Source organism: Nicotiana tabacum, chromosome 5, assembly GCF_000715075.1.
Source record: "Nicotiana tabacum cultivar K326 chromosome 5, ASM71507v2, whole genome shotgun sequence".
In the NCBI taxonomy this organism is placed as follows: domain Eukaryota; kingdom Viridiplantae; phylum Streptophyta; class Magnoliopsida; order Solanales; family Solanaceae; genus Nicotiana; species Nicotiana tabacum.
In genome coordinates, this window is record NC_134084.1 from 39,642,943 (window position 1) to 39,667,632 (window position 24,690).

General features: G+C 41.3%; 1 protein-coding gene across 13 annotated transcripts in view; it reads right to left on the reverse strand.

Moving 5' to 3' along the window:
* Positions 1-23,949, reverse strand: part of LOC107800424 (uncharacterized) — a 49,328-nt gene extending 25,379 nt beyond the window's left edge. Inside the window, exons 1-7 of one of the 13 annotated variants that reach the window (XR_012709468.1) lie at positions 23,517-23,949; positions 22,551-22,826; positions 22,258-22,347; positions 22,116-22,168; positions 20,843-22,025; positions 20,437-20,504; positions 19,086-19,328 (exon numbers count right to left, since the gene is read on the reverse strand). Coding sequence is in view for 3 of the 13 variants with exons in the window: in XM_075253494.1 (XP_075109595.1) it covers positions 20,437-20,504; positions 22,116-22,175; positions 22,258-22,306 (177 nt within the window). In the remaining 10 variants the exon portion in view is untranslated. Of the gene's footprint in view, positions 1-19,085; positions 19,329-20,436; positions 20,505-20,842; positions 22,026-22,115; positions 22,176-22,257; positions 22,348-22,550; positions 22,857-23,516 lie in introns of those variants that run through there. The other 12 variants (XR_012709465.1, XR_012709470.1, XR_012709471.1 and 9 more) reach the window with 12 other exon arrangements.
* Positions 23,950-24,690: the final 741 nt, after the last annotated feature.

Sequence of the window (24,690 nt, forward strand, 5' to 3'; positions counted from 1 at the left end):
TTGAATAATTATTTGTATTTGTCTGTGCATGTTTATTTGCTAAATTAATAAAAAATACAAAAATATGTCGCATTTTGTATGTAGGATTTAATTCTATAATTTGTTAGTAATTAAGTTTGTTTACAAAAAAATAAAAATTTACAAAAATAGGCATCGTTTGCATTTTTAGCATTTAATGTCCAAATATACAATTTTATGCTTAATTATTACTTAATTGTGCGTTAATTGTTATTGGAAGTTAATTTGCGCTTTTATAACTTAATTTAGTTCTTAATAATAATTTAAGTATTTTTATAATTTAGTTTTAGAGAAATAAAAAGAAGAAAAGAGAGCGAAAATATAAAGAAAGTCGGAATTGGGCCTCTTCTTCGATTTCAAGCCACAGGCCCAAAAAATGGCCCAATCTTCCCAAACGACCCAGTCCATTTCAAACCGGGTCAACCCGGTCCATAACCCAACACCCCCTATCTTGCATTTCAAAAAAAAAAAACAAAGCAAAACAAAACAAAACAAAAAAAAAGAAAAGGAAGAAAACCCTAAAAAATCCCTCTCTCTCATCCCCCCCCCCCTTTCTCTTTCTCTCTTTTCTTCTTCTTCTTCAAGCATCCAAACACCCCATCCATGGCTGCCCTTCCCCCACCTCTTCTCCTTCACATACACACACACAACCACGGCAACACAACACACACACACCCGCCGCCCGTGTTTCTTCTTCTTCTTCAAGATCGCGAGTGTTTCTTCTTCTTCAAGTTCACGTTGATCGTTGTTATATTTGGCTTTATTATCTGATATATATTGCATGTTCTGACATAACATACTAAATGTTGTCTTTTACCGCTTTGATATTATCTGAACTGTATATAAACTGTGCCGAAACCCTTCTCTTCTTACCTCCGGGGAGAAGCTCGCTGGTCGAGGCTCCCTATTCTGTTAGTGTCAATACCTGAAATAAGAAAGAGGACGGATAAGTTACGAAGCCGGATGGCCTTTTGGTTCCCGGTAAGTTGCCCCCTCCTCGACTCGAGTTGTCTGCTCGGGTACACAGTCTAGAACATATACCCAGGTTATAAACCTAGTATAACGAAACCTCATGCCGGATCCCTAATAGGAACGATTATTTGCATCACGTTACATTTGACTTAGGGGACTCAACACAGGGGTTGGGTCCGTCTAGGACTAGCAACCTGAAATGAAAAGACCATTCTGATGCATCCTACTTGCTCTGTACATATATTTGTTCCGAACTTGCATGTTGACCGGTTTCTGAATCTCGGGAATGTTGGAAAATTGAAAAAAAAGGGAAAAAGAATATATCAGTTAGGGAGTTAATTGATTATTTTAGAAAAAATCAATGACCAATTACTGGCGAAACTTTGCCGAAATTTTGAAAAAAAAAAGGAAAATATTTTATTTTGTTTTACTAAAAAATATATAAAAAAAAGTCTTTTATTATTTTTTTTCCGGAAAAATAGATTGTTTTATTGTTTGTTGAAAATGAAAAAAAAATCGTTATTTTGTCTTTTTCAAAAATAGAAAAGGAAAATAGATTGTCTTGCCAGGAAAAAAATAAAAATGAAAAAGAGTCATGTTTTAAAATAGTTCGGTTAATTTGCCCGAACTACGCGGGTTTGATTCTCACCGGATGTGAGATACGTAGGCAACCCTCATCGGGTCCAACCCCCTTTTTGCTAAAAAAAAACAAATAAATAAAAAAAACATGTCAAGAATTTTAATTTTGCCATAAATAAGTCGGGTGGTGTCCAACCTCCCCTTTTGCTAATAAAAAAAAAAGAGTCATAAATAAGTCAGGTGATGTTGTTATGTCATAAATAGCCAAATATTCCCAAACGGGGCACCGGAGGGCTGACTTTGCATAAACAACCACCTTTGGTCGTATTTTGATTTTTGACCTTCACAGCCTTAAAATTTTTGCCCCTGAGGCGCAGGAAGGCCGTGTCGCAATATCGGGTCTTTTATCTAAAAATATTAGAATTAAGAATTGAGTTCTTCGTTTAAAATATAGGGTTAATTTTGAGTCGATAATATAGATAGTAGTTTTTGGAGTTAAATAAAAGTTTTCTTTTGCTTAAACGTTTTAATAAATGTGCAGGATGAGCACAACAATAAATGAGCCTTTTTCAATAATGACCAAAATCCCTTTTGAGCTGCAATTGTGGTGGAATGATTTGGGCAAAGAAGGGCAAGACGAAGTGAGAAAATATTTGAAAGACCTTCCGGATTTATTAGACATTCAGCCTCGGGGGGATATCATCAGGGCACTGGTCGCTCATTGGGATTCGGCACATAATGTGTTTCATTTTTCAGACTTTGAACTCACCCCAACAATAGAAGAAATAGCGGGGTACATTGGAAGTGACCAAGCTCCATTGAGATTCAAATACTTGATTGTTCCTAGAGCCATTACCATACATCGATTCCTGGATTCCTTGAAGGTACCCCGGACAGTTCATCACCCAGATTTTGCAAAGGGTTTCTGCAGTTTCCGCTTCGTGTATGATAGATATGGACATGTGGGCGGGTTCAATAATCCAGACTTTAAGCTTTGCAGCAGAAATAGCCGACAAAAATGGGAGAAACACAGGCGAGTGGCATTTATGGTAGCTTTTTTGGGTCTCGTAATATTCCCAAGGAAAGATGGTAATATTGATTTGAAAATAGCAGGCGTCGTCAGTACTTTGCAAACCATGGGGAAAAGCACTTTAGCACCTATGATTGTGGCTGATATCTTCAGAGCTCTAACTGCGTGCAAAGCTGGGGGCAAATTTTTTGAGGGATGTAACTTATTGTTACAAATATAGATGATTGAGCATTTGTGCCCGCGCTCTCAGTTATTAAGTTATGGCTCGGCTGAGAAAACTTGTATAGGGGAATTTTGTACGAGAATCAAAGGGGTTGGTCTACCTGAAGGAGTCACAGCTTGGGCATTATTATTTCGGAACCTCAAGGCTAGCCAGATACAGTGGGTGCTTGGATGGTTGTCTGTCGAGGAAGTCATATATATGCCAGCAGCCCGACCGCATTTTTTGTTAATGGGACTCAAAAGCATACAACCTTATGCACCATATCGGGTTCTGAGGCAACTCGGTAGATATCAAGTAATACCGAGAGATGAAGATTTAAGTACCCAAGTGATCGAAATTAGTCCTGACGGTCGATTCCCCGAGGAAGAGGTTCGTCAAATTTGGAGTGAGTGTCAATATCTGATGGCAAACACTTGTGTGTCTGATAGGGTCAGAGGGGAAAGTGCTCCAGGGTATCACGAATGGTTCAGAGGCGACGTGGCATATGGAAGACCGGCTAAAAGACCTCATCTCGAAGATTTCGCCAAGTCGTCCCAAGAGCAGAGGGATTGGTTAGCAAAGGAAGAAAGCTATCGGGTTGAGATTGGTAAATTAAAGCAACAAGTCGAGAGTCTGAAATTCGAGAACAGTGTACAGGTTGCCAAGGATCAAGGTGAAAAGAATAGACTAGCCAGAGAAAATGACGCTCTTAAAGCCCAAGTCCGACAGTTGAAGATAACCATCGATAAGCAACCGAGGAGCCGATCCGATGAACAATTGGTAAAAAGATTGGAAAGCGAAGTCAGAGAATGGCAGGATGAGCTAGGAAAAGCTGAAAATGTCATGGCAGAACTCAAAGCACAATGGGCGACAAGAACCGAAGAGCGTCGCCAATACTTCAATCAGTTGAAGAGGGACCATGAGAAAATTGTTGCCAATTTAAAGAGAAAAGTAGTTGCCCTTGAAGGTAGAGCGGTTAGGCAGGCTAGAGACTTCGAAACTGAGAGCGAACATTGTTACAACTTGTTAGCCCAAATGGAGGCAGAAGTGCAACAGCTGCAAGACCAGCACTTGCAAGACTCCCGAGCTTTAAAGACGTGCAGCGATCAGATAAGACGCTTGCTCATAGAAAAGAAGCAAACAAAAGACAGGATTAGAGCCATTGCTCATGCTATTGTCAGGAGATGCCGGGTTTGTGAAGACATGACCCGTACTACTTTTATCTCAGCAGTGATGATCTATGTGAAGCGAACCATGAATGAGTTAGAGCAGCTTGAAAGGGATTTGGATCCTAGACCAGCGGCGAGGCCGAACGACGCCCCGCGGATACCTAAGTTTGAAGCACTAGAATATGCATAGTCCGTGTCTTTGAGTGTCTACCATGTCGAGTCAGTCTTTTGTACGTCCGGATTGAGTATGTTTGCAGCTTAGAGTTTTTGTTTGCTTTCAGATTGCGTTTGTTAGTTTCTTTCCAAAACAAAAGATGTCGAGTTTGTAAGAGTCTGTTTATTAATGAAAGTTGAGCATTTTATTTCCACCCATATTTTTACATTTATCTGCACGAACTACGCTTGGTCTGATTCGTGCGGGGTCACGATACGTAGGCAATCTATATAGGATTCGACCGTAATTTTAAAAAAAAAAAAGAAGAAGAAGAATATATATTTGTCAGAACAAAAATAAGCTGGGATGATGCATGAGGTCAGAGCAAAAGCATGTTAGAAATGATTAAATGCCTAGGAGCATTGCATCCCCCTAACGTGCAATTACAATATCTGTTAAGACTCTAACACTGACAAGTTTGTTGTTTTTCCAATATCAGTTAGTTGTTAGAGCGTACTGGCACCGTACCATTATCAAACAAGATCAAAAGGTCCTATACCAGAAAGCATGACTGGGTCAGACAACAGCGTTGAGTCAGAAAAAACGGCCAATCAGATGTTGAAGGAAGCCCTGGAGAAAATGGAAAAAATGAGGCTAGAAATGAATGAAATGCAGATAGCCTTAGCTAGAGCCCAGAAGGGGCAAGAACTACCCGTTACTCCTAACCTCCAACCAGTACACACGCCGGAATACCCCTCTCCCGGTCCTTCAACAAGTTTCCCAAGCCATCACTATTATCAGGGAAGAGAGGCTTATGATTCCCAAGCTCCACCTCCCACTCAAAACCCTCCTCCACCAAATGTTCCCGTCTTTGTGGCACCTCCCCCAGCTCCACTACATAGATCATCCAGTGAGCCGCTATTCCAAGCCCACGACACCCAATATTACCCTCCCGAACCCACTTTCAAAGCGCCTAAGCCATATACCTCCTCTCCCCATTTTGAAATCCCGGGAGAAGTTGAGAAACCGGTTAAGAATGCAGAACAAGAGGAGGTGATTCGTAAAGTCAAAAGCCTGGAGCAATCCTTCAGGAACATGCATGGTTTAGGAAACCAAGTTAGTGTCGCATACAAAGATTTGTGCCCTTTTCCTGATGTACAGTTGCATGCGGGGTTTAAAATGCCGAAGTTTGATTTATATGAGGGGCACGGTGACCCAGTAGCCCATCTGCGTGGTTTTTGTAGCAAAATGAGAGGGGCTGGGGGAAAAGATGAGTTGTTGATAGCATATTTCGGGCAAAGCCTGAGCGGGTCAGCGCTAGAATGGTACACGAGGCAAGACCCCGGCCGATGGTATACATGGGATGATTTGGCCCAGGCATTCATAGGCCATTTTCAATATAACCTCGAAATAGTCCCTGATCGTCTGTCATTGTTGAAACTAGAAAAGGAGCCTGGGGAAAGTTTTAGAGAGTTTGGTTTCCGCTGGAGGGAACAAGCTGCAAGGGTTGATCCTCCCATGCGGGAAAGTGAGATGGTAGATTACTTCTTGCAAACATTGGAACCTACCTATTTTGGTCATCTAGTGACATCTGTCGGGAAGTCGTTTAATGAAGTGGTAAAGATGGGAGCCATGATTGAAGAAAGATTGAAATCTAACAAGATCTTGAGCTACTCGGCTTTGAAAGCAACCACCTAGGCCATCCAAAGCGGTACTGGTGGTGTGCTGGGAAAGAAGAAGAAAGAAGAAGTTGCTGCAGTTGAAGCTAATGTTTGGTCCAGGCACAATAACCGTCCACTCTACTACAACCAACCCAGACCCCATCACCCAAACTATCAATATACCTCATATGGTCCACCGCAACACTATTATCCACCACCAGAACCACAATTTTCTATTCACCACGCCCAGACCTACACTCAACCCCCAGTGCACTCGCAATGGCGTACACCAAGTCCCCAAAATACACAGCCACACCCACAAAACACCTATCCACCTCCCAGGGCTAACAGACCAGGAACCAGCTTCCGCCCAAACCAAGCTTTTAGAAATGAGAAGGCCCCAAACAAAAAAACATTTACTCCGCTGGGAGAATCTTACACTTCTCTTTTCCACAGATTGAAACAGTTGGGGATGTTGACCCCAGTTGAATCCAAAGCACCAAATCCTCTTCCCAGAAACCTGGACCACTCTGTTAGCTGCGAGTATTGCTCAGGGATGCCGGGGCACAATACTGAAAAATGTTGGAAGTTGAAAAACGCAATCCAAGAGCTCATTGATAATCGTCGTATTGAGGTACAGGCTCCAGAGGCCCCGAACATCAATCAAAATCCGTTACCAGCGCATTATGAGGCCAACATGATCGAACTGATACATAAGGGGGCAGAGCCTAAGAAACCTTCGCAGGTGGTTATGGTGATTCGTTCTACGGAAACCAAAGAAAAGACAGTGAGTGCAAGGCCAGTGGTTCAGCTAAAAGCAGTAGAAGACAAGCCAGTGCTAGTAATGGGAAAAGGACCATTTGTGGCCGAGAAAAAGCAGGAGCCAGTCAAGATAGTGGTACCAAGGTCAGTATCCACGCCCGTGGTAGTTGTGAAGGGAGTCTATGTAGAGCCGGTTGTCATAAAACCGGTAGTCTAGTTACCCATTGTTGATAGCAAAGCCGTACCCTGGAAATATGACTAAGTAGTGGTGACATACAAAGGAAAGGAAATTGAGGAAGAAAGTTGTGAAGCACAGGGACTGACCCGGTCAGGACGTTGTTTCGCCCCTGAAGAGTTGAGAAAAGCTAAGGGCGCAAAAGATAATCCAGTGCCAGTTAAAAAAGCTGTAACGGAAGAGGAAGCAGAAGAGTTTCTGAAAAAGATGAAAGGACAAGATTATTCCATTGTTGATCAACTGAGAAAAACACCGGCCCAAATCTCGTTGTTGTCATTATTAATTCACTCTGATGAGCATTGCCGAGCTTTAATGAAGATATTGAATGAGGCTCATGTGCTTGACAAAATCTCAGTAAACCATTTAGAGACAATTGCCAACAAGATCTTTGAAGTGAACAGGATAGCATTTTCTGATGATGAATTGCCTATGGAAGGCACAGAACACAACAAGGCTCTTTATTTGACGGTCAAATGTGAAGGTTCAATGGTTACTCGGGCACTAATCGATAACGGGTCGAGCGCTAATATTTGCACGTTATCCACATTGAACAAGTTAAAGATTGATGAGGATAGAATCCGCAAAAATAGCATTTGTGTTCGAGGGTTCGATGGAGGGGGAACAAACACAATAGGGGATATTGTACTCGAATTGACTATTGGCCCATTCGAGTTCACGATGGAATTTCAGGTGTTGGATGCTGCAGTATCCTATAATCTTTTGTTGGGTCGACCGTGGATTCATGCGGCAAAAGCCGTGCCCTCCACACTGCACCAAATGATCAAATTCGAGTGGGACAGACAAGAAATTATGTTACATGGGGAAGATTCCACATGCGCAGTGAATGATGCCATTGTACCCTTTATAGAGACCGAAGATAATAAGGGGCCATGGGTGTATCAGATCCTCGACACGGTTCCGGTGAGCAGGTTGCCTGAGGGTAAAAGTATGCCATGTCCCAGGGTGTCAGCTACTACCGTCATGGTAGTATCAGAAATGTTGAATAACGGGTTCGTGCCCGGGAAGGGTTTGGGGGTTGAACTGCAGGGCATTACTCAACCTGTGTCTTTGCCCAAAAATCTGGACACCTTCGGGTTAGGGTTCAAACCAACAGCGGCAGATGTCAGAAAGGCCCGTAAATTGAAGAAGAAAGCTTGGGTGCTCCCTAAACCAATTCCTCGATTGTCCAGGTCTTTCGTCAGGCCGAATATCAAGAAACAGTCATTGGCAAAGATATCGGGTTCGTTAGTTGAGGCGGATGGGAATTTGGATAAGGTGTTTGAGAAAGTATTTGCTGAAGTAAACATGGTTGAGGCCGGGGAAGGGTCAAGCAGAGCAGACATACAGTACATCGGACCACGTGCTAACATCAGCAATTGAGAAGCTACTCCTCTTCCAGTTCGGAGGGAGTCGTGGTAGTGGGTTTTGTTTTCCTTTTTGTCACCTGGATTATTCCAGGGTTTGTAATCCAGTTGTTATGTTCCGTCCGTTTGGATGAGTTAAAACCTTGTTGTCTTTACGTTTAATGAAATGCAATTTTCTTCGTCCCTAATTCTCTTTCCATTTTCGTTTCTTTTCTTTGTACAGTTCTCTTTATGCTGATATCAATGACATGACATGCATGAGGAATCTTCGGCCCAGCTTTAAAAGCCAATCTAATTCAGAAGTAATAATACAAGAGGTCGAGTGTGATGATGGGATGGATTGTAATAATGATGAAGCTTATGAGGAAATTAGTAAAGAATTAAGCCACTTTGAAGAAAAACCCAAACCTAACCTAAATGGCACAGAAGCAATTAATCTAGGGGACCAAGATAATGTACGGGAAACTAAAATAAGTGTTCATTTGGATCCACAACTCAAGGAGGAGATAATTAAAGTGTTGCATGAGTACAAAGATGTTTTTGCATGGTCATATGATGATATGCCAGGTTTAAGCACCGATTTGGTGGTTCATAAATTGCCCACTGATCCAGCACTCCTCCCTGTCAAGCAGAAGTTGAGAAAGTTCAAAACAGACATAAGTGTGAAGATCAAAGAAGAGATCTCCAAGCAGTTTGAGGCAAGGGTCATTCAGGTTACACGGTACCCCACTTGGTTAGCCAATGTCGTGCCTGTGCCAAAGAAAGATGGCAAGACCAGGGTGTGCGTCGATTATCGAGACCTTAACAAAGCAAGCCCAAAAGATAATTTCCCATTGCCCAACATCCATATACTGATCGACAATTGTGCCAAACATGATATTGGCTCTTTTGTGGATTGTTATGTGGGTTATCATCAGATTCTAATGGATAAGGAAGATGCAGAAAAGACGGCATTCATCACGTCGTGGGGAACGTATTGTTATCGGGTCATGCCGTTTGGTTTGAAAAATGTCGGGGCAACTTATATGAGGGCCATGACAACTATCTTCCATGATATGATACATAAAGAAATTTTGGTATACGTGGATGATATGATCGTTAAGTCTAGACAGCAATCTGACCATGCCAGAGATTTGAGAAAATTCTTTCAAAGGCTTCGCAGATACAATCCTAAGCTCAATCCTGCGAAATGTGCTTTCGGGGTGCCATCTGGGAAGTTGTTGGGATTTATAGTTAGCCGGAGGGGTATTGAATTAGACCCGTCAAAGATCAAAGCTATTCAGGAGTTGACACCTCCAAGAAACAAAACCGAGGTGATGAGTTTGTTGGGAAGACTGAACTATATCAGCAGGTTCATTGCTCAGCTCACGGCAACGTGTGAACCAATTTTCAAATTGTTAAAGAAAGATGCCGCGGTCAAATAGACTGATGAATGCCAGGAGGCTTTTGATAAGATAAAGAGGTATTTGTCAAACCCACCCGTGCTGGTCCCACCAGAACCAGGGAGACCTTTGATTCTATATCTAACAGTTGTGGACAGTTCATTCGGCTGTGTACTGGGGCAGCATGATGTTATGGGCAGAAAGGAGCAGGCTATCTACTATCTCAGTAAGAAGTTCACATCTTACGAGGTCAAATATACTCATCTGGAAAGGACATGTTGTGCCCTAACTTGGGTGGCACAGAAATTGAAACATTACTTGTCATCTTACACCACTTACCTTATATCTCGCTTGGACCCGTTGAAGTATATTTTTTAGAAACCCATGCCCACAGGAAGGCTTGCAAAGTGGCAGATCTTACTTACAGAGTTCGACATTGTCTATGTGACACGGACTGCCATGAAAGCACAGGCATTAGCCGATCACTTGGCTGAGAACCCCATTGATGAAGATTATGAGCCTTTGAAAACTTATTTCCCTGATGAAGAGGTAATGCACATTGATGAATTAGAACAAGCTGAGAAGTCGGGATGGAAACTTTTCTTTGATGGGGCTGCAAATATGAAGGGTGTGGGAATAGGAGCAGTACTTATTTCGGAAACAGGTCAGCATTACCCCGTTACAGCTCGGCTTCGTTTCTACTGTACAAACAACATGGCAGAATATGAGGCGTGTATATTGGGATTGAGATTAGCTGTGGATATGGGTGTACGGGAAGTCTTGGTCATGGGTGACTCGGACTTACTGGTACACCAGATTCAAAGGGAATGGGAAACACGGGACTTGAAGCTTATACCGTATCGGCAGTGTCTGCATGAGCTTTGCCAGCGTTTTCAGGCCATAGAATTCAGACACATTCCAAGGATTCATAATGAGGTTGCTGACGCTTTGGCTACTTTGGCGTCAATGTTGCACCATCCAGATAAGGCCTATATCGATCCATTGCAGATTCAAGTCCGTGATCAGCATGCTTACTGTAATATGATAGAAGAGGAAATCGATGGAGAGTCGTGGTTCCATGATATCAGAGAGTACATCAAAGCGGGAGTATATCCAATGCAAGCCACCGGTGATCAGAAAAGAACAATTCGACGGTTGGCAAGTGGGTTTTTCCTTAGTGGAGGAGTATTGTACAAAAGAACGCCAGAGCTCGGTTTGTTGAGATGTATAGATGCATGGCAGGCCACAACTATCATGACTGAGGTGCATTCCGGAGTTTGCGGACCGCATATGAGTGGGTATGTTCTAGCAAAGAAGATTCTCCGAGCAGGTTATTATTGGCTCACGATGGAGCGAGATTGTATCAATTTTGTGCGTAAGTGTCATCAATGCCAAATACATGGAGATTTGATTCATGCTTCACCATCAGAATTACATGCGATGTCTGCGCCATGGCCTTTTGTCGCATGGGGAATGGATGTTATTGGGCCAATTGATCCAGCAGCGTCAAATGGGCACAGATTTATCTTGGTAGCTATAGATTATTTTACCAAATGGGTGGAAGCGAAGACCTTCAAGTCTGTGACCAAGAAGGCTGTAGTTGACTTCGTGCATGCAAATATCATATGTCGGTTTGGGATCCCAAAGGTAATCATCACAGATAATGGGGCTAATCTTAATAGTCATTTGATGAAGGAGACATGTGAGCAGTTTAATATTGCTCACAGGCACTCTACTCCGTACCGTCCCAAGGCAAATGGTGCGGTTGAAGCGGCCAATAAGAACATAAAGAAAATACTCCGGAAGATGGTTGAAGGATCTAGACAATGACACGAGAAATTGCCTTTTGCATTGTTAGGATATCGCACCACCATGCGTACCTCGGTAGGGGCGACTCCTTACTCATTGGTATATGGTACCGAGGCAGTAATACCCGCAGAAGTGGAAATCCCATCTCTGCGAATCATTGCAGAGGCTGAGATCGATGATGATGAATGGGTGAAAAGCCGTCTTGAGCAGTTGAGTTTGATCGATGAGAAAATATTGGCTTCAGTGTGTCATGGCCAACTGTACCAACGAAGAATCAAGAGCATACAACAAAAAGGTACGTCCAAGGAAATTTGAAGTCGGGCAATTAGTACTGAGGCGGATCTTGCCTCATTGGGCTGAGGCAAAAGGAAAATTTGCCCCAAACTGGCAGGGACCATTTGTGGTAACCAGAGTGTTGTCTAATGGAGCATTGTATTTGACAGATGTGGAAGGAAAATGTGTAGAAATGACCATCAATTCCGATGCGGTCAAGAGATATTATGTATGATTTCTTTATGTTCTGAATGTATCTGTTCATATTTGGCATATCTTAAAGATTGAAATGATGAAGGCATTTTGTTCTGCTATCCAAACACTCATATCCCTTGTTATCCCTTTCGAGCCTTACTTATTTTTCATACACCTCTTTCGGAATCAGAAGCATTATCAGAGAACACAAGTGCCGAACAAAAAAAAAAGAAAGAAAAGTGAAGAAAAAAAAAGGGAAGCATAACAACATAGTCACACCAAGTGAACTACGTTTGACTTGATCCCGAAAGGGTACGTAGGCAGCCTTACTCCAAGGTTCAGTCATACCAAATAGAAATCCAAAATTCCCCAAGCAAGAAACTGGGGCAGAAGTGGTGATTGTTATGAAAGTTGGATTTCGAAAGTTGTAATTTGAACCCATTGGAATTGTTTTGAGCCTTTTATACCTTTCTTTTTAAATCAATCCAAAAGCCTACATTACGGACCGAAGAAAGACCTTATGATCAGTTTTGAGAAATGCCAAGATGAACAGGTAGGAATAACCCACGACAGGGGCAACACTCTGGTTCGAGCAAGAAGAACAAAAATAAATGAGAGAGTCTTATGGGTGAAAACCCTCACGGGCACCGTAAGGCGACGGGAGCTGAGAGAAATAAATGAGAGAGTCTTGTTGGTGAAAACCTTTACGGGCACCTCAAGGCGAAGGTGAGATAAGAAATGGAAAACTGAGAAAGGTATGTTGATAGAAACCGTTTCGCGGTACCGCAGGGAAACAAGGTTAAGGTCTAGATAAATCAAACAAGTGATGGAAGTTCTGGGCAATGAGGTACGGCAATTGAGAGTTGTTTGTTTGGACAGATTGGGCTGATTAATCCAAAATGCATGTCTTGACCATTGGTACTAGTTGTCTCGTTCAGATAAGTTTCTTTTCTTTCTCTTTTCAAACAGTCATCTGGTTTTGGATTCTTCTTATCCTTAACTCAAAAATCATTTCATTTTTCTTTTGAGGGTTTTTATCTAGCTGAGATGTTTCAGTGCCAGTTTTGTTCGATGCAAGCAGAAAGGACTTCAAAGTTCACTACCAGCTTCTAGAATTGTAAAGCACAACGTGGTCAGAGCATGTCAAAAATAACTTAATGTCAAGTGGAATACAGGGAATTAACGGAAGTTTCATCGGTGAAATGATTGGGAAATGTCGTGGGAAAGGCGAAAGCTCAAATAAAAGGTCAGAAAAGTGAAATAACAGCAGGAGTGTAAAGCATTTAGGTCGCCAGAGGTTGGGAAATTTAAAAGTTGGTCAGAAAGTCAAGCGGTTCAGGGTCAGTGCGTGGAACTTAGTCAACACAAAGCAAGGCAGTGGAAGGATTTTTCAGCAAGAATGCCATCAACTAACCACTGTTTTAAACTGACGAAATTTTCTTTGATTAAGCAGGGGGAGAAAAATTAGTTGTTGAAGAGGAATTCTCCAGGAGGGAAAAACAAGCACTAATTAGGATAAATGCAAGTTGTCAGGAGTCCGCCTGGAGAACAGAGACGTATTTTTCAACTTTGACGTCAGGAGTCCGCTTGGAGAACATAGACGTATTTTTCAAGTTTGACGTCAGGAGTCCGCCGGAGAACAGAGACGTATTTTTCAAGTTTGACGTCAGGAGTCCGCCTGAAGAACGGAGACACATAGTTTAAATTTTAAAAGTCAGAAGTCTGCCTGGAGAATAGAGATATTACATTTCAAGCGTTGAAGTTGGGAGCCCGCCCAGATAGCAGAGGCATACATTCAGTCTTTTTATTTCAAGTGTTGAAGTTGGGAGCCCGCCCATAGAACAGAGGAATATATTTCAGTCTTTACATTCCAAGCGTTGAAGTTGGGAGCCCGCCCAGATAGCAGAGGCATACATTCAGTCTTTTTATTTCAAGTGTTGAAGTTGGGAGCCCGCCCATAGAACAGAGGAATACATTTCAGTCTTTATATTTCAAGCGTTGAAGTTGGGAGCCCGCCCAGATAACAGAGGCATACATTTCATTCTTTTCATTTCAAGTGTTGAAGTTGGGAGCCCGCCCATATAACAGAGGAACACATTCAGCATTAATTTTCAAGTATTAAAGTTGGGAGCCCGCCCATTGAACAGAGGCATACATTTCAAGATCAAGTCACAGGACAATAAAATAGAGGGTTACAACAGGAATCCCCAGCAGAAAACAATAAAAATCCCCAGCATCAGGAAGCAGAAGGTTGCAATAAGAGGTCCCAGCAAAAACTCAAGTGCATGTGTCGAAAGGAAGAAAAGCATCGGAAGAAAAGCACCGGAAAAAATGCAAGCAGACAAGAAAGCAAGGCAACAAGAAAAATTGCAGTATAGCCTAGCTTCTTGTTTTCTTTTAAGCAAGGTGTAACAAGGAGATCGGTAAGCAGTAGTAATAGCATGCAACAACAGTAACAATGCAGTCCCACGGTAGTCCCAGCTACCAAAAACTTCCCGAACTACATTGACCTGATTCCTGTTTAGCCCAGGATATGTAGGAAACCTTTGAAGCAAAGGTTCGGTCAAATCTTTTTCAAAAAATGCTTCACACGGAGTACTCGGATGGGCAAAAATCGCTCGCTTTATCTTTGCACGAAAACCCTACGTGTCTTCGGGCAAAGAGGGGCAGCTGTAAGCACGTGATTTTTGCCCAATATGAGAATTACTCCCAAAAATTCAAAAATAAAATAATTTTCCTTGGTGTGCAATTTTGTGATATTTTGTGATATTTTGAATAATTATTTGTATTTGTCTGTGCATGTTTATTTGCTAAATTAATAAAAAATACAAAAATATGTCGCATTTTGTATGTAGGATTTAATTCTATAATTTGTTAGTAATTAAGTTTGTTTACAAAAAAATAAAAATTTACAAAAATAGGCATCGTTTGCATTTTTAGCATTTAATGTCCAAATATACAATTTTATGCTTAATTATTACTTAATTGTGCGTTAATTGTTATTGGAAGTTAATTTGCGCTTTTATAACTTAATTTAGTTCTTAATAATAATTTAAGTATTTTTATAATTTAGTTTTAGAGAAATAAAAAGAAGAAAAGAGAGCGAAAATATAAAGAAAGTCGGAATTGGGCCTCTTCTTCGATTTCAAGCCACAGGCCCAAAAAATGGCCCAATCTTCCCAAACGACCCAGTCCATTTCAAACCGGGTCAACCCGGTCCATAACCCAACACCCCCTATCTTGCATTTCAAAAAAAAAAACAAAGCAAAACAAAACAAAACAAAAAAAAGAAAAGGAAGAAAACCCTAAAAATCCCTCTCTCTCATCCGCCCCCCCCCCCCCCTTTCTCTTTCTCTCTTTTCTTCTTCTTCTTCAAGCATCCAAACACCCCATCCATGGCTGCCCTTCCCCCACCTCTTCTCCTTCACATACACATACACACACACAACCACGACAACACAACACACACACAACCCCGCGCCCCTCGGGTGCGAAAAAAGGAGGTGTGACAACTGTAATATGGAGTCACTCTTTTCCTCGATTCGGGATTAAAATTGGTGACTTGGGACACACTAAATCTCCCAAGTGGCGACTCTGAAATAATTAAACCAATCCCGTTTCGATTGTCCTTTAATTGGAAAAAACTCCCTTGCACCCCATCGGGTGCGGAAAAAGGAGGTGTGACAGTCATACCCCCACATAACTTCGCTGCGATGTGCGATCTTATCCAAACACTGCTCCATAGGAAACACCTCAGGTCACTATGCTCGAAATCGACAACCACACGCAATCTGATATCTAGATCCAAAGAAAATCATCATACCCACGGTGAAGCAAATAACATACACCACACAAACCCGAAAGGGCATAACCGATACGCCATTCACCGAGCAACACCCAAATACCCTTCCCGCTCGACTTCCACTATGAAACCCCAATAGAACCACACCATATGTGCATGTAACCAACAAATTATTACACCTCGCAACACAGAAAGGTAACTCATAGATCTCCCCAAATTACTAATAAGCTCAATAACAATCGAATCAACACATCCCTCAACAATACAATACAGAGTCAACCAAGCCGACTCAAGTTAGAACACGCATCCACATTGGCCTGCCAACGAACTCCTTACCAAGGAAATCCTAAAGCTACTCCTTCAACTCATTTAACTCTACCAGTGCCATACGATACGGTGCCCGACATTAAATCAATACCAAAATCAATAACCTTGCCCAGTAACATGCCCGACCACAAGAAACACATCCGAAAAGTCCTTCACCGCCGGAACTGAATCAATGGTAGGAGTCTATACACTGACATCCATCAAGAAAGCCCAAATAAGAAAGGCAATCCTTCCCAGCCGTCCACTGGGTCTTCGAAATATAAAACCACTCTACTAGGACATAATCCGTCGAACCTCGCTACTCAATCCGTGGCATTTCCGGCATAGCCACCAGCACTGCCTTAGCGCAATAGTCCAGAATGATACAACACGGAGACAACCAGACTGAATTCAATATCATATCCAAAATCTAACATACCAAGCAACAAAAGATCCGCTCAGGTCTCCAAACCCCCAATAGTCACTAAGCAGTGCTGATTCACGTGACCCACAACCACAACATAGTCTTAATATGAGAACTCCCCATCTCCAAATCCATATGGCACATGAATCACCATATCCGATCCCATTTTCACCGTCCGAATACATACCACACCTCTAATATCCAATCATTCCACGAGAGATACTCTAATATTCTTCTGTGCCACCAAGCAAACTCGAATATCTGCAATCGATCTAACAAGAAAGTGTCGTAATACTACCAAAGTACCATCAACTTAATCACATTGCCTTTTTTGAAACATATACCCTCGTCAAATCACTTCAAATTAGCAATACCATTTCCTTAATCCTCCAAAGACCCTTTATCTAATTATCTGAAGCTCATTTTTCTAATTGTCTGAAATTGCCCGCTGCCTAAGAGTTGTGACCTTCCTTTTAGAACTGATCTGTGACCTTACACATGAAAATTTAAGTCTTGCACAACACACCACATATACTATACCATCCTAAGGTAAACATGAGAACTTCATATTCATTCCGAGCCACACGCAACTACGTACTCAACTAGCCAAGAACTTTTCTATTGGGCCTCAGCTGGGAGAAAATCACTATACATCCCATGCTCTTCATGCCCGTGGAAAAATGCACACCTCTAACCGTGGTAGAATCATCAAGAACTTGTCGAATTCCATTCGTACAAAACTAAACCGTCATAACTGAATCCTTCTAACTCAACCAAGCTATGCAGCCCACTAAAACCCAAGAGCATTATCGCAAAACACCTATATAAACTCATTACCTCATAAGCATCTAAAGAACTAATCATATCCTTACCATATCGTTCTGGACTGCTACCAAGCTGTCCCATCTATTCGAGCTCCCTTCTGATTTACCTTCAACTTGATACTCCTTCTTGCTATAACATCACAATTCCTCAACCCAGACTTACCGCACGAGACCCAAGTATAAAACCACACTGTCCTATGTCCTTAAGCCGCTGATAGTCCCAACAGCATCGCGTTCAAAATACTTACCCTGAAGAGACTTCCTACGAATCCAGAGCCATTACCTTTATCTTCATGATACTGATATATAGAATCCCATAATTAATATAGAAAATACCACTAGTCTTGACATCTCCCAATAAAAACTCAATTTCTATCCACATATACAACTTGAAGATACCCAATTGTTAGATGAAAAATCTTGAACCTATTAGAACCATTCTTGAGAGTCATCCATTCTACTCAAACTGCAATTAGCCTGATCAAACGAACCGAACAACCCATGCCTTATTAGCACTTGACACCGCAGAATGTGACACCATTCTATTACAACCAATCAACTTCCTGCTCTATGCACCGAGCATCCTTTACCAACAACAATTCAAGACATTCCGTGATTCTCACACACCTATGAAACATACTATATCCTTTGTTAAGAATTTTGCTTTACTCAAGCCATCCTCGGTCTCAATATTCATATGCCATAAGTGATTTACCCGAACCCCTCGAACTGGGACCAACATAGCACATAACCGTGCAATCAACTAATCAATAGCAGACTCCCCTACTTGGTTCGAAGCCATAGATCAAAACGCACTCAATAACTCATAACGCATATACTTTATTGCTGCCATAATACCATAGTGAGATTAAACTCAAATCCTTCGTAAGCTTGGGAAAACACAGATCATCAGGTACATTAAATCTTCTGCAAATCTCGCATTCACTCTCGCAACAGTTAAACCCACTCTCTTAAGCGACCCAATTTAAATTACAGCATATATCTTTCACTTGCAAATGGGATCTTCTATCAGACAACATAAAGATCGCACAAACTTCCGAACACTCCGCAGGAGATAACCCACCTGCTTTGCCTCGAACTAACCTTTCCGCATACCTTCCACGGTCATAAACTTTACACAGTCACTTAGTCTTCCTGAGTCTGAACTCATAGCACAACATGAAATTTACTTCACTCCCATTTGGGAAACATGAAAAGATTCTTCACACGCCCATAACTCGGGACTATACCTCGAATCAAGATGGAAATCAAACGCATAATACTTCTTCTATCCTCCAGCAGACCCTTCTCGTCACTTCCAATCATATGGATACATCTCGCAGTACTAACATACTCATCACATAGCCATCCAGCCGTCACTTCCACTAATAGGGACAATACCAACCATATAAGTTCAAAAACACTTGCTCGCACAATCAGCACCTCGGTGCTCAAGCTATAGGCAAATTCCGGCCTCAAGTCCTCCAGACTGGCCCAACATCAACTCACAGAGATCACATCTTGCCCCTCGATCAGGGAATCACAAGCCATCGATGCACATCTGATACTAAGCGCTCATGCGCGCATACGAACGCGTGGAGGAATTCAAAGAGTTACTTTTCAAGCTTAACCAAGGGTGCATGATAAGAATTCAAGAATGTGAAGTTTTCCTAAATGTTCCGCAGCTTCCCGAGGATAAATACAGACGCCTCCATACTGATCCGTGAGACTCTACTAAACCTGTCCATGCCTCGTGAGACCTATGTAACCTAGGCTCTGATACCAACTTGTCACGACCCTAAACCCGGACCCGGTCGTGATGGCGCCTCTCGTGAAGACAAGGCCAGCCAACTAGTCTCAGTTCAATATTTAAAACAGTTAAACATCTATAAACAGTCTAAGCATGAGTAAATAAGCCAAAGACTAAGCAAAAGATTTTATAATGTGCGGAATACAGCGCAAACACAGCCCGATAACAGGGTGTCACAAGTTACGAGCATCTACTTAGGTCTAAAATACAACTAAGTTCTGAAATAGGCTAAATATAGTCCAAGGACATCAAGAGGGAGAAAAGCAGTGTTGCGAATGCCGGCAGCTACCTTGCTAAACTCCAATGACTCGGCCTCTGATCAGCCAATACCCGCTACCGAGTTTAAAAATACTTAATCTGCACACAAGGTGCAGGGAGTAAAGTGAGTACTCCAACTCAGTGTGTAACAATCATAACTAAAGTTTGAATGTTCAGAAATCACGAAAAGTGCATCAACATGTTGTATAGAAGCAGTTCAAAAACCAGTAAGAAAGCAATGAAGCTGTAAAATCTCTTTAAATATCTTAGCTCAGTTTAAACTTCTTTGAAAATGACTTTTTCAACAGTTGCGCAAATGAATGCAAAACAACTAGTGCAGATAAGCATAGAAATCTGCCCTTCTGGCACAAATACACAAATTAACGAGTACATGACAGGCAAATAAGAAAGATAAGCACATAAGGTTCGCCCCTCGGGCACAATGTCAACAAATCCGCCCCTCGAGGAATATCTCAGAACAATACAAGCCCTTTGGGCAATCACGTAGAGCAATACCAGCCCCTCGGGCTATATCTCACATCACAATGGGTACCCGCGCTCACTGGGGGTATGTAGACTCCTGGAGGGGCCCCTTATGGCCCAAGCGCAATATCAAGCCATCTCGTGGAATCATCTCTAGGCTCTCGGCCTCATATTAACAAGCCACCTCGTGACGTACATATCTCAGGCCCTCGGCCTCATAATCAAAATCTGTGTATCACTACTGCGGCGTGCAGCCCGACCCAAAAGATATCCTCACAACAGAGGCCCTCGGCCTTACTCAGTCAAAATCACATAAGCCACTCGGACAACAATAAAACATGATGCTCACCCAAAATATTATTTGAAATATTATTTCAAGTGTTAAAGCAAAGTAAACATGGCTGCGTTTTGAAAACAGTGGAAAATAACATGATTGAGTTTAAGCATAAAATCAAAACAGTGAGGAAACATAAAAAAAATCTCCGAAGGGTTCAAATAGTTGGCACGAAGCCCAAATATAGCATTCCGCCCAAATAATGATGATAGTAAATAGATTTCAGTCAAATACGCGGTAAGATCATCTATCGGGATGGACCAAGTCACAATCCCCAATAGTGCACGACCTCACGCTCGTCATCAAGCATGTGTCTCACATCAATATAGCACTACGATATGCAATTCGGGGTTTCAAACCCTCAGAACATCATTTACAATCATTACGCACCTCGATCTGGTCCGAACTCAAGCCTGCGATGCCTTGCCCGCACGAATCGACCTCCGGTTGATCCAAATCTAGCCACAATCAGTACATAACTATTAAAATATGCTAAGGGAACAAAGCCCACTCGAAAATATCCAATTTATATCAAAAATCTCGAAATTGCTCAAACCCGCCCCCCGGGCCCACGTCTCGGAATCCGATAAAAGTCACATCGGTAAAATTCTCATCCTCTCGCGAGTCTATACATACCAAGAACATCAAAATGGGACCTCAAATGGCCCCTCAAATCCTAATTTCTAAGTCTCCAATTACAAGCCCTAATTCCCCAATTTTAGGTAATTTCCACATATTTCATGATTAAACAAATAGGAATCAACATAGGATCGAGTATAGAGTTCAAAAATCTTACCTCCAAGTGTTACCCTTCGATTCCCTTTTCAATCTTTCTCAAAAGCTCCAAAAATCGCTCAACAATGGAGAAAATAGACCAAAGCTCGCGAAACTCATTTTTAAACATTCTGCCCTAGATAAAATTTCCTTCTTCGCAAACGCGATCAAAGCCTCGCGTTCGCGAAGCACAAAATAACCTTGACCAGAATTTCCTCTTCGCGATCGCGACCTTCCCATCACTAACGCGATGCTTCCTCGGACTAAACCTTCGCGATCGCGTTACACTACTCGCGAACGCGATGAATAAAATGCCTCAAGCTCAGCTGATCAAATTACTCTACGCGAACGTGATGCACAAGGCTCTAGCCCTTCGCGAATGCGAAGCCTTCATCACAAACGCGAAAGCTAATTCCTCAACCTCATCAGCTAACCCTTCGCGAACGCGAGGACCTACTCGCGAACGCGAGGACCTCCTCGCGAACGCGAAGGTCAAATTTCCTGAAATCCTTCAGCAGTTTTCTGCAAGTTTAAAAACATGAAATGGCCCAATTGATCACCCGAAACTCACCTGAGGCCCTCGGGACCTCAACCAAACATTCCAACACATCCCCTAACATCATTGAAACTTGTTCCAGCCTTCGGAACACTCAAAACAACATTAAAACACCAAATTTGCATCGAATTCAAGCCTAAGAATTTCAAAATCTTCTGAATTACGCTTTTGATCAAAAACCCGACCAAACCACGTCCGAATGACTTGAAATTTTGCACACACATCGCAAATGACACAACGAAGCTACTGCAACTTCCAGAATTCCATTCTGACCCCTATATCAAAATCTCACCTATTAACCGCAAAATGCCAAAATCTCAATTTCGCTAATTCAAGCCTAAACCTTCCACGGACTTCCAAAATGTATTCCGATCACGCTCCTAAGTCACAAATATCCTAACGGAGCTAACCAAATCATAAAAATTCTGATCCGAGATCATATACCAACAAGTCAAATCTTGGTCAAACCTTTCAAATTTTAATCTTTAAACTAAGAACTGTTCTTCCAAATTCGTTCTGATTACCCTAAAAATCAAAACCAACGATTTACATAAGTCATAATCCTTCACATGGGGCAAGTCATGCCCGAGAACTGACGAGCAAGGTGCAAAAGCTCAAAACGACCGGTCGGATCGTTACAATGTATGACCTAAATGTTGAAGAACTACCATTAGAAGAAAAGGGAGTTGTAAGGCACACTAATTGTAGAAATTATTTATAAGACATAGTTTGTGCAAACCTTTAGTTGGAACTGTGCTTAAGGTCAAAACACAGTGGTCAGATGTACCCGATCTGCATCCTTATATGCAAGCAGTCAGAGATAACAGTAATGTGCAACCATTATGGCACGCTGGGAAAAAAAATATAAAGGGTAAGCTTACCTATTTCGTGAATGACAAGAGGATTGCATATATCTTTTCCTTTTTCCATATTATCGCGGGATGTAGTTGCACAAAGTTGATGGCTAGCAGCTGTTAGAGAAATAGGCAAGAGCTTTAAATGTGTACACTAAACCTTTACTTACAGAAAAATAGAGCATAAGAGCACAGAATATTACCAATGTTTTATTGATACACACATGTAAGACAACTAAGGTGTCAAACACATTCTACTAAGGAGAAAAAAAAAGACTACTTTATCAATATGTATGGTACAATGAGTACAACATTATAACCTTTTTCAAGAAGAGCATGAGGTTCTCGTATGGCAAGCGCAGTTTGTTTTGGAATCCTACTTTGTATAAAGATGATGTTGGCTGCTCCGAGACAGCAACATCTGCATTTTCAGCAAGGTTATGCCTTGCAGTGTCTTGTTTTCTCATACGCCGTGATAACAATAACGCATCCCTTCTAACAGGAGATATTTGGTTGTAAGTATCGCGACGTTTGAGTTGCATTGCAGCCTTCTTTTTTTCTCCATGTAGAAAGTCATCTGTTTTTTTCGAATCCATCTGTTATGCAAGTTTAAGTTCCTTTTATACCTATAGATATTTGTAGCAGCAGTACTTCATGATATGTTTGAAAAACACATATTATATTTTATGGTTAAAAAGGTGACAGAAGATGCAAATGTAATTTCATGGGCAAGACTAAATGTTAACCTTTATAACGAGTACTCTATTATAAAAAATTTAAAAAACAATTCCACAGGTAATGGCTATCAACAGTTATAGTAGCTAAAATCACAAAAAAAAACGTGCTTAAACTTGTATCATATAAGCATATCTCTTGTTGAGGAGAATGGCTAAAGACTCGTTCAGCCAAAAATGGAATTTCTAGAACAAAGCTGGGAATTATCTCGTGGGTACAATTTTCAGAAGTGGTTATACCCAAAAAAAATTATCCCGGTCAAGAATCCTTGGTTATCCTATTTCCTCTACCCAATATTTGGTTGGAATACTCCATCTTTCGCTTGTTCAATTCAACACTAATTGCCAAATGAAAACAATGGTATTATAAAATGTCAAACACATATAAGACCTTTATTATCAGGGAAGTACACAAAAGTTGGGGTAAAAAGAATCGAAATTCCAGGTAAAAACATACTTTATTGTTGACATTTGGATTAAGACCCTTATTATCAGGGAAGTACACAAAAGTTGGGTAAAAAGAATCGAAATTCCAGGTAAAACATAACTAACCTGATAACTATGTCCGGGAAACGCAGAAATTGAGCCGTAAGAGGAAGATCGGAAGAGAGATTTGAGGAAAATAGGAGATGAGTTAAGAAAGTAATCAAAATCGAGAAACAGTAGTAGGGTGGACCTTCTTCGGAATTCCGTGGCTTTGGGCTTTGCATAGCGGCAGCTGTACCTCTGCTAAAACGTGGCAGAAATGGAACAATCAGAGATAGCACGTGTCACACAAAATGAAACCGAAAAGACAATTATACCCTCAAGCGTACAGGCAGGCATGTTGACCTGTTGTGTGCTTATGCCGCTTTATTAGATAGTAGAAAAGATCGGAAGAGAGATTTGAGGAAAATAGGAGATGAGTTAAGAAAGTAATCAAAATCGAGAAACAATAGTAGTGTGGACCTTCTTCGGAATTCCGTGACTTTGGGCTTTGCATAGCGGCAGCTGTACCTCTGCTAAAATGTGGCAGAAATGGAAAAATCAGAGATAGCACGTGTCACACAAAATGAAACCGAAAAGACAATTATGCCCTCAAGCATACAAGCAGGCATGTTGACCTGTTGTGTGCTTATGCCGCTTTATTAGATAGTAGAATGTATCTAATCGTCATAATTGATATTTTTATATATAGGATATATACAAATATTATTTAAAGACTTAACCATGAAATCCAATTTGGAATTGGATTGTTAAACGATACGGCAAGCTGCTTACTTATAGGATTTGTAATTTTCAATTAGAAAGTTATTAATATAAAAAGTTTATAAATTAGAATCCAATTTAGAATTGGATATGCAAAGTCTATAAAGTTTCGGCAGTCCTCACGTTACCAAATAAGTGGGAATTCGAAATTTCCATAGAAATTCCATGAAGTTTATTTTTGAATAAATTTTTACCTGAAGTAAACCATTACCTCAACCAAATAGGAAAAGAGTTTATAGGTGATGATATAAAAAGGGTGATGGAGAAAATTTGCCGCATAATTTTCTTAAAAAGAAAAAACATTTTTTGAAAGTAAAATTGCAATACAAAGCCAAGAGAGAATACAATTACAAGAAAAGTGTTTCTTGTTCTTCTAATTTGAGTTGAGATTTTTGAGAAAAGTTTCAGCACAAGTTTTTCAATCAATTTGTTCGCGTGTTTCATTATTCAAAGAGTTGATAGCAAGGGTCAGTCTCGG